Source organism: Gymnoscopelus microlampas (genome assembly GCF_963454915.1).
Source record: "Gymnoscopelus microlampas genome assembly, chromosome: 15".
In the NCBI taxonomy this organism is placed as follows: domain Eukaryota; kingdom Metazoa; phylum Chordata; class Actinopteri; order Myctophiformes; family Myctophidae; genus Gymnoscopelus; species Gymnoscopelus microlampas.
The window spans coordinates 45,371,679-45,382,169 of record NC_139952.1 but is presented as its reverse complement, the minus strand read 5'-3'; the positions used below and the strand labels follow the sequence as shown (position 1 = coordinate 45,382,169).

General features: G+C 45.4%; 2 protein-coding genes across 2 annotated transcripts; one reads left to right on the top strand and one right to left on the bottom strand.

The window, feature by feature from the left end:
- Positions 1 to 4,741: 4,741 nt before the first annotated feature.
- Positions 4,742 to 5,027, bottom strand: LOC311061226 (small ribosomal subunit protein eS27-like; the record flags this gene model as incomplete). The annotated part of the gene is made up of 1 exon (XM_084079780.1): positions 4,742 to 5,027. The coding sequence occupies exon 1, from the start codon at positions 5,009 to 5,011 to the stop codon at positions 4,742 to 4,744; it is 270 nt and encodes an 89-aa protein (XP_083935906.1). The 5' UTR covers positions 5,012 to 5,027.
- Positions 5,028 to 6,457: 1,430 nt separating this feature from the next.
- LOC311061225 (serine/threonine-protein kinase VRK1-like) lies at positions 6,458 to 8,109 on the top strand (the record flags this gene model as incomplete). The annotated part of the gene is made up of 2 exons (XM_084079779.1): positions 6,458 to 7,676; positions 7,952 to 8,109. The coding sequence occupies 2 exons, from the start codon at positions 6,458 to 6,460 to the stop codon at positions 8,107 to 8,109; spliced, it is 1,377 nt and encodes a 458-aa protein (XP_083935905.1).
- Positions 8,110 to 10,491: the final 2,382 nt, after the last annotated feature.

Sequence of the window (10,491 nt, the reverse complement as noted above, 5' to 3'; positions counted from 1 at the left end):
GCATACTTAGGCTATTTGCGTCACTTTGCATTGTGAGCTTGTAGATCTGCTGTTTTCAAAGCATTTTTACACATTTGGAAACTTGTGAAAGGGGACATTCTGCAAAACAAGTACTGTTACTTTCAGTACTTAAGTATATGTCAATGTGAATATTGTACCTTTTGAATGCCAGACTTTCAGGTGTAACAGAGTATATGTCTACATTGCAGTATTGATACTTTTACTTAAGTCAAAAATGTGAGTATTTTTCCACCATTGGGTGTATGCATGTGTTGCTCACAGAGGTTTTGGGCAGACCTGTGAACAGGATGTCACATAGACTATGGTGAGAGAAGACTATTCTACATCCCCAATAGCTTCACCACTTTACACATGATGTCCCTATTCTGTCCATGTCTGCTCAGCAATGTCACTGAAGTGTAACCATGGCAACATTTATGGCATTCTGACCAATCCTAAGGGTCAAAAAAGGCCTCAAACTGACAGACATGGGACTATGGGATATTTTTCATTCCATCGTTGGTTTAAAGCCAATTTGAAATGGCATCGTGAGGGCAGAACATTGTGAGGGGCAGTACATTGTGAGGGCAATACATTGTGAGGGCAGTACATTGTGAGGGGCAGTACATTGTGAGGGCAATACATTGTGAGGGGCAGTACATTGTGAGGGCAGTACATTGTGAGGGCAGAACATTGTGAGGGGGCAATACATTGTGAGGGGCAGTACATTGTGAGGGCAGTACATTGTGAGGGCAATACATTGTGAGGGGCAGTACATTGTGAGGGCAGTACATTGTGAGGGGGCAATACATTGTGAGGGCAGTACATTGTGAGGGCAGTACATTGTGAGGGCAGTACATTGTGAGGGCAATACATTGTGAGGGCAGTACATTGTGAGGGCAGTACATTGTGAGGGCAGTACATTGTGAGGGCAGAACATTGTGAGGGGGCAATACATTGTGAGGGGCAGTACATTGTGAGGGCAGTACATTGTGAGGGCAGAACATTGTGAGGGCAGTACATTGTGAGGGCAGTACATTGTGAGGGCAGTACATTGTGAGGGCAGTACATTGTGAGGGCAATACATTGTGAGGACAGTACATTGTGAGGGCAGTACATTGTGAGGGCAGTACATTGTGAGGGCAGTACATTGTGAGGGCAGTACATTGTGAGGGCAGTACATTGTGAGGGCAGTACATTGTGAGGGCAGTACATTGTGAGGGCAGTACATTGTGAGGGCAGTACATTGTGAGGACAGTACATTGTGAGGGCAGTACATTGTGAGGGCAGTACATTGTGAGGGCAGTACATTGTGAGGGCAGTACATTGTGAGGGCAGTACATTGTGAGGGCAGTACATTGTGAGGGCAGTACATTGTGAGGACAGTACATTGTGAGGGCAGTACATTGTGAGGGCAGAACATTGTGAGGACAGTACATTGTGAGGGCAGTACATTGTGAGGGCAGTACATTGTGAGGGCAGTACATTGTGAGGGCAGTACATTGTGAGGGCAGTACATTGTGAGGGCAGTACATTGTGAGGGCAGTACATTGTGAGGGCAGTACATTGTGAGGGCAGTACATTGTGAGGACAGTACATTGTGAGGGCAGTACATTGTGAGGGCAGAACATTGTGAGGACAGTACATTGTGAGGGCAGTACATTGTGAGGGCAGTACATTGTGAGGACAGTACATTGTGAGGGCAGTACATTGTGAGGGCAGTACATTGTGAGGACAGTACATTGTGAGGACAGTACATTGTGAGGGCAGTACATTGTGAGGACAGTACATTGTGAGGGCAGAACATTGTGAGGACAGTACATTGTGAGGACAGAACATTGTGAGGACAGTACATTGTGAGGGCAGAACATTGTGAGGACAGTACATTGTGAGGACAGTACATTGTGAGGGCAGAACATTGTGAGGACAGTACATTGTGAGGGCAGTACATTGTGAGGGCAGTACATTGTGAGGGCAGTACAGCAAAGCTTCAGGATAGGTTTTTTTGGTAGCCTTCAATGAGGTCAGTGGTGTAAAGTAACTAAGTACGTACTCAAGTACTGTACGTACTTAAGTGCAATTTTGAGGTATTTTTTTTTACTTTACTACAGTATTTCCAATTGTCTATACTTTTACTTCTACACCACTACATCTCAGAGGGAAATATTGTAGGCTACTTTCACCCCACTACAATTATTTGAAAACTTTAGTTGCTATAGTTACATACTGCAAATATAAATTATCACATTATAAAACCTACATTAACCACTTTAGCCCTATTGTATACCTAGGCTTGTATACCTATCTACAAGCTCACAACGCGTCGCGTTGTAGATCTGCTATTTTCAAACATTTTAGTACTCTTACTTTTGGTACTTTAAGTACATTTTGATACCAATACTTTTGTACTTTTCTAAAACAGAGCACTTCTACATTGCAGGATTGATACATTTACTTAAGTAAAATATGAAGAGTACTTTTTTCACCACTGAATGAGGTGAGCCTTTCTTGTGAATGTGCAAACACAGGTGGAGGTTCTAGAACGAGGGGGTAGTGGCTGGATTGAGATTTATCCTCTCTATCTATCTATCTATCTATCTATCTACCTACCTACCTATCTATCTACCTACCTACCTACCTACCTACCTACCTATCTATCTATCTATCTCATTATCTATCTCATAATGTAAAGGCAGATTGGTTGGTGTTTTGTTTTTCTTTACTTGTGGATGCTTACTATTATAGTCAACTCAAACTAGAGGGCGCCGTTTCCCCATGTTGATACAATACGTTTGGCATGATGTCATGCTCATAACACAACAAATACAAGTAAATACCAACATTTGATTGATTGAATATTTTATTAACTCGTTTGAAAACAGCATGGCAGGTACAATTTAAACAAGCTATAAGTAGCCTATAATAGAAAAGGCCCTTAGGGCTTGTTCCCACTGGCCATATATGTACTTAAATCATAACATAATAAGGAAATAGTAAACACAATAACACACAATGTTGCTTAAGGCAGTGGTTCTCAACCTTTTCAGGCTGTGACCCCCAAAATAAGCATATTTGAACTGGGGACCCCCCCATCCTGACAAGCACTTGTTTGACTTGGTTCCACAGATAAATATTGTGAAAACAGCCGATCTATAAGCTCGTTGTGAGCTGCCTCTTTCTTATATTATTTGACAATTTGGCCAGTTTTTATAGTATAGTTTGTTGATTACTTTTGATGCAGTAATGGTCTTTTTTCTTTCCTCTCTTTTTTTGGAGGTATTAAAAAGGGTCTTCAAAGTCCTAAAATTGCTCACTTCCCTGTCATCCCCCCCAAAAACAATCATGTGGGGACCACCTGGGGTTCCCGACCCACAGGTTGAGAACCACTGGCTTAAGGGAGGGCAGACCGGTGGACCTCTGACATCACGCTCATGCCACCATGACTCAGCCATAACCATATAAGGAGTTCCCAATGCAGCTACGCCCAAATATGGAATGTGTTGTCTAACCTCAATGTGTCGTCGTGGCATCAGCAAACAAATCATTCAGCTCCATATGCTGATGATGACATCAGGGATCTCCATATATGGGCATAAAAGAACTGCCCGATACAGAGATCTCTATGGGCCGACATAAAAGGGAAGTACTGACAGATACAGAGATCTAGTCTGGCCCATGCCAGGCTAACAGAGATCTCCATACATGGGCATATCAGTGGGATCGGCGCCGGCGGTGCTTGGTACTCTAGTCCAGTGGTTCTCAACCTTTTCAGTCCGCGACCCCCAGAAATAATCATATTTGAACTGGGGACTTGAGCTTGTAGATCTTCTATTTTTGCCTTTCTTATATTATTTGACAATTTGGCCAAGGTTTGACCAGTTCTTATAGTATAGTTTGTTGATTACTTTTGTTGAGGTAATGCTACTTTTTTTTCTTTCATACTTGTTTTTTCTTAGGTATTAAAGAGGTCACGACCCACAGGTTGAGAACCACCGCTCTAGTCTGTAAAAAAAAAAAAGTGACAGCCTTTCAGACTCCTGTCATGCGGGGGTTAACCACTGGGTAACTAGCCCCAGCGCCCCCATACTAAATACCATTGGTTCTCAAAGTGGGGTCCGAGGACCCCCCAGTGGTCCTTGGGGGTGGTACCAGGGGGTTAATATAAAGAGTCACAATCATTTTAACCCCTTTTTATCCATATTTTATACTTATGCGCTTGGAGATCTGCTATTTTTGAAAAATCGTGACAATTTGTGCAAATCTTTGAATATATATATTTTTTAAAGAAAACATTTGTAACTCAAATCCATGCTTCTGGGGGGTCCCTGGAAAATATATTGAGATGGGGGTCCGTGGCCAAATACATCATCATTTCGGGGGTCGTTGACATGAAAAAGTTGAGAACCACTGCTGTATCCTGTATTCTTTTTAATGTTTTTTTTTTAAATCTTTGCCTTGGGAAAGTTACTGCCAAATTGAGGGGTGTCAAACATGCTGACATCAACCCATATCAGCAACCAAGAACCTCTCTCCTCTTTTTGGGGGGCTTTTATGCCTTTTAGATAGGACAGCGACTGATAGGAAATGGGGAGAGAGATGTGGAGTGACACGCAGAAAAGGTCCGTCAGGATCGGGGATTCGAACCCGTGACACGCTGTCCGGCTGGCATCGCAGCCCAGGGTGCCACCCAGTCCGGCCCAGGCCTCTCCCTCTCCTCTCCTCTTGTGTTCACACAGTCAAACTAGTGCTGCCTCTGATGGTTCTGCTTCCTCCTGAAGGAGCAGCCCTCCGTCAGGCGAGCCTTCCCCCCCGTCGGCTGACAGAGGAAGGTGGAGCAGCGGACGCAGAGCACCACGGTCTGGGCGTGGCTGAACATGGTGGTGATCATGGCACATCCTGGACACTTCACGTCCATGAAGTACGAGTTGGGACTCTGGACCAGGCGGTGCTTCTTGTGCTTCCTCCTCTCCTCCTCGGGGGAGGGGTGCAGCAGGTCTCTAGCCAGTGGCATGTTGTTTAGCAAGTTAGGCTGTTGTTGCCGGAAAAAAATCTCTTGGAAAAATGGAAGAAGTCGGGCTGCAATGTTTCTCAATAAAGCTGCTCTCTTGTCTTTCTCTGCTTCTGTCTTTGAGGGTTCTGTGTGGGAAGACCCAATGTCTTAACACCACAACCTTAAATAGGCTGAAGGACTTCTGTTCTGACATCACACACACAACACAAACTGTTGCTTAGCAACGCCGATTTGTGCAGAGTCAGACATGTCCTGAATGCAGTGCCCGGCTTGAAGTTGGATATAGGCAATTCCCCATGTATAGGCATATCCCCATATGGGCATATGCCCATATATAGGCATATGCCCTTATATTATAGGCATATATGGAGATCTAGTTGTCCATAACCGCCGATCCGACCTATATGCCCATATAAGGACATATTGCCCATATAATTATAATGTATGGCCATATGCCCATACATTATATGGGTAAATGGCCAAATATGGGCCTATACTGATGACATCAGGGATCTCCATGTTTGGGCATACAAGGGACACAGAAAGACAGACAGAAATTATAATAGCTGATGTATATGTTAAAGTGCACATGTGGCCCATAGTCGCTTCTTTTGGGCTGGTTTTCCTAGACCTGTGGTTGCATCGTTCCCGAGAAGGCCCATTGCACCAGTCTAGTGTCCTGAGTTTGGCATCGTAAGCCACTGTGGGACAAATTAATTTAACATAATGCCATATCGGGAGAGGAAAGTCTGGAGCTCTCTGCTGGAACTGTTGCCCCCGCGACCCGACTCCGGATAAGAGGTTGAAGATGGATGGATAATGCCATATCAGTCTGTCATTTAAGATGGTGTTTAAAACGTGTCTGTAAATTCACAAATATGCGTGTGTTGTGTTTGTTAATAAGTATAAGCAGAGTTGGGAACCAGCGGTTCCCGAGCCATAGCCTACTGTAGGTCAGGAGCCGGTCTCTCCAACCCTCTCTATAAATCCTGTGTCTGTGTCTATCTGTGACTTTCAATTGGCTTTGTTGATTGTCGGTGTGTCAGTGACGTTGTAGACTGTCCCCCAAGTATTCTGACAATGATGTGTGGAGCCGTTTTTCTATATGCCCATATATGGAGATGACTGACATCACAGTACTGACGTCATACATGACTGATGATGACATATAGAGTGGCCTCCAAATATGTTCAAAAGGCTTTCACTGCAGCCGGGTTTGTCTGAGTGTCAGTGAGAGATTGGCTTCAGCTGTACTTGTCACGACGTGTCAATACTAACTTTGGGACCGCTGGTAGCCACGCCACAACTACTGCCGGATCATCCAGCCCTCTGACAAACAGGTAAGTACCTGTTTTATAACAGCAGCTCGCTCTTCCTTCCGCCTGAGGTTAGTGGGAAAGTTTTGTTGAGCTTCTGTGGGATAACGTCCTTGAGAACAAAGTAAAGATGACTCCCCCTAAAAAAGCCAAGGTGGCAGGGAAGAGGAAAGGTCCAGCCAAACGGAAGTTGGCAGAGGAGTTTCCACCCGGAGAGGTCCTCACAGATACCCTGAAAAAGTCCTGGAAGCTGGGCGCGCCGATTGGCCAAGGGGGCTTCGGCCTCATCTATTTGGCTGATGAGAATTCGGTAAAGGTTGTCGGGGCCGACGCTCCGTATGTGATCAAAGTGGAGCCCAGTGAGAACGGCCCGTTGTTCTCCGAGCTGAAGTTCTACATGAGAGCTGCCAAGCCTGATCTGATTCAGAGCTGGATGAGGGCTCACAAGATGAAATACCTGGGAGTACCAAAGTACTGGGGCACCGGCCTGCACGAGAAAGGTGGAAAGAGCTACAGGTTCATGGTAATGGACAGGTGTGGCACGGACCTGCAGAAGTTTGAGCAGAGCGGGGGGAGATTCCCGAGGAAACTGGTCCTGCAACTGGGTCTGCGGCTGCTGGACATCCTGGAGTACATCCACGAGCACGAGTACGTGCACGCAGACATCAAAGCCTCCAACCTTCTCCTTAGCCACAGGGACCCCAACCAGGTGTATTTAGTAGATTATGGGCTGGCCTACAGGTACTGTCCCGAGGGCGTCCTGAAGGACTACAAAGAGAACCACAAGAGGTGTCACGACGGCACCATCGAGTTCACCAGCATCGACGCCCACAAAGGAGCCGCCCCCGGCCGGAGAGGGGACGTGGAGATCATGGCTTACTGCATGGTGCAGTGGCTGTGTGGCTGCCTGCCCTGGTCGGACAACCTCCAGGACCCCATCTACGTCAGAGATTCCAAGATCAGCAGCTGGGAAAACATCTCCGAGTTCATGTCCAAGTGCTTCTCGGCTCGGGACAAACCGGATGAGATTCAGGAGTTCATGGAAGTGGTGAAGTCACTGAGCTACACGGACACACCGCCGTACGACAAGCTGCGCTCCGTCCTGCAGTCTGGCCTCAAGGCTATCGGAGCCCAAGACGACGGCAAGCTGGAGTTTGCCACCCCGCTCAAAGAGGCTGGTCCTGCATCTCCTGCTAGGAATGCTGCTGCGTCCCCTGCTGCATCCCTCGTTAGGAAGGCTGCTGCGTCCCCCGTTAGGAAGGCTGCTGCATCCCCCGTTAGGAAGGCTGCTGCATCCCCCGTTAGGAAGGCTGCTGTCAAGAGAAAGAAGGCATCAGATGAGGACGCAGGTGAGCAGATGAGCAAAACGGACGGAAGTCCCATGAGAAAAAAAATGAAGGTCCCATAGCCCAAGACAACATCATATAAAGGAGAGGAAGATGCTGACAAAACAGACAGAAGTGAACAAGTGAAGAAAAATAAGGTCCTAAAGCGGAAGACATCAAATCAGTTTGAGAAAGGATGTGAAAAAGACAAGACGGAGGTTCTGTGAACAAAAAGAGGATCCCAGAGAAGAAGAAAAGTGAAATGGAGCAGCAGAAAAACCTGTCAACCCAACATCCAGGTTTGGTGGAGATGGAGACACAGACATTCACCAAGATTTACAGGCCAAGAAAACCCAGAGGCAGACCCAAGAAAAGAGTCAAAGACCTCATCCTCACCGTCAGGCCTGGATTGCCCATCAGGAGATTGAGGACATTTCCAGATGGCCTGCCTCTCTGATGTGGCATGCGTGCGTGGCCTTGTCGAACACGGGACCAAAAAAAAAATGTTTTAATTCAGCCCAGAAACACTATGACTACAGTGCAGGCCACATCAGTGAACACGGCAGGCCATGAAATGGTTAATTTTCCTTCCTTTTTTCTCTCTCTTTTTAATGTTGCACTGCGGGGCCTGGCTGGCAGAGCCTGCTGTGCTGTCAGAGAAATACTAATAGGTATTCTGTCAGTTGTCCCGAATAGTGATTGGTCAAAATGTATTTTTTTTTTTCTTTTTTGAAGATGTGATTGGTTTGTATCGCTCTCCACTTGCTCCAAGACCAGCCGCTGATGTGAACAGAAGTAACGTGGTCTGTGAGGTGAGTGAACAGAGGTGGCCTTGGAGCAGCAATTCCATATTGACAAGTAGCATGTCATCACCAACCCCAATGTCAATAAGAACAAGATGACAGCTGAAAGGGAAGAGAGACAAAAACAAAATGACAGGAGGCAGATATGTTGTAGATTTTAAATAGACCAATATATGCAGAGCCCCCCAGCATGGATAAACATCAGTCAATAAACATGATTCTATTCTGTAGCAAGTACTGTACGTTACCTACTGGGGGCGTCATCAGGTATCTCAATATATGGGCATAAAAGGGGAGGACTGACAGATACAGAGATCTCCATATATGGGTATAAAGGGTACAAGGACTGACGGATACAGAAACCTCCATATATGGGCATAAAAGGGACATGGACTGACAGATACACAGATCTCCATAGATGGGCATACTGTATCGTAGGTGTGAGGGACGCATCAGCGGACTAATTTCTTGCTAAACATATTATTACAGTTGTAGCCCAATGTCCACACAGAATAATTAGACTTACTTACGCCTATTACGCCCCCCTGGAGTTTAGGCCGTCGACAACAGTTCTCAAAGTATCTCGGTCCTGAGCCAACATCTCCAGCTGTCCCCAAGTGTGGCCCATTTTCTTGGCAAGTCTCCAAGTCTCTGCGTCTCAGGTGTTTCATGGTCGTCCTCTCCTTCTTGTGGTGTTTGAGGCTGGTTTATGGAGAGTATGGCCTATCCATCTCCAACGCCGCTGGAGATCTCTTCCTCTGCTGGTTTTTGGTTGGTGCGTTGCCACAGTTCTTTGTTGCTGATGGTGTTAGGATCTGGAGGATTCGATACAGGCAGGTGTTGATAAATGACTGGATTTTGTTTGAAAGAATAATGAGAATGTAGCCTATTGCTTATTTACTGATCAAAATATGAGGTAATGAGTCCTGGATCCACGCCAAGATCCATCATCCTGTGATGTCAGTATTTGCGCATAATTCAGGCGCACAGAACAGACAACTAACTTCAACTTTATATAATGTTCTATAAAACGAATGACAGCAGTGTCAACACAGATCTCCTATACGTTCTTAATAAAATGATGCTAAAAAGCACTAAAACCGTTCTTTAGCTCTTTATCATGGGGGAACCTTAATTTTAGTTGGCCAGAGTAATATGTAATTTAAAAGGGATAGTTCACCCCCAAAATGACCTTTTTCTATCAATATGTCACCCCACGGACACTTGAATTCATGGATATGTTTTAGTTTTTGTCACATTCCTAAGCCAATAATTTGATGGCCGGCAGTGGTTCCGGTAGGAGACACAAAGAGTCTCCTTTGTGTCTCCTACCGGAACCACCGCCTACAGGTCCGCTGGTCATCAAATTATTGGCTTAGGAATACGACAAAAACAAACAAATATCCATGAATTAAAGTCTCCATGGGGTGACTAATCCATAGAAAAAAAGTAATTTCTTGGGTGCACTATCCCTTTAATATGCACAGAGAAGGGTGAGGTTTATTCCAAACACAAATTCCGAAAACAATGGAATAACTATGGGGTGTGTCGGTCAGTGGTGTCACTGTGTCAGGTGATGGATGTGCGTGAATTGTATGGTGTGTGCAGGGTGTTGTAACATGTGAAAACAGAACTCCAGAAGGGCCCAATAAGCCAAAACAAACACAATGTGCTGGTCCAAGGGAGAGAGAGTTCAAGCTGCATAGCCAAGCCATACCTAACCCCTGGGAGCAAGGTATTCCCAGTTGTACAAATGGGCTCTGCCGAACCGGTTCCTGCAAGACCAAAGGAACAGTCAACAGAACACACACCGGCCCTGCTGAGACAAGATAGCCGTCACAAATGATTCTATGGAAAATAAGTTGTTTTTTTATGGCTTAGATCTGCAAGAGGCTGGGTGTCTAGTCTATTGGAGAGGGTCTGTGTTGTGTCTCTCTGTCCGAAGCTAATATTATGCAATAATTATAATTTGTTAAATATATATTTTAAGTATCAATGAATCGACACAATGAAATTGTAGTCGATTTTTTATAATT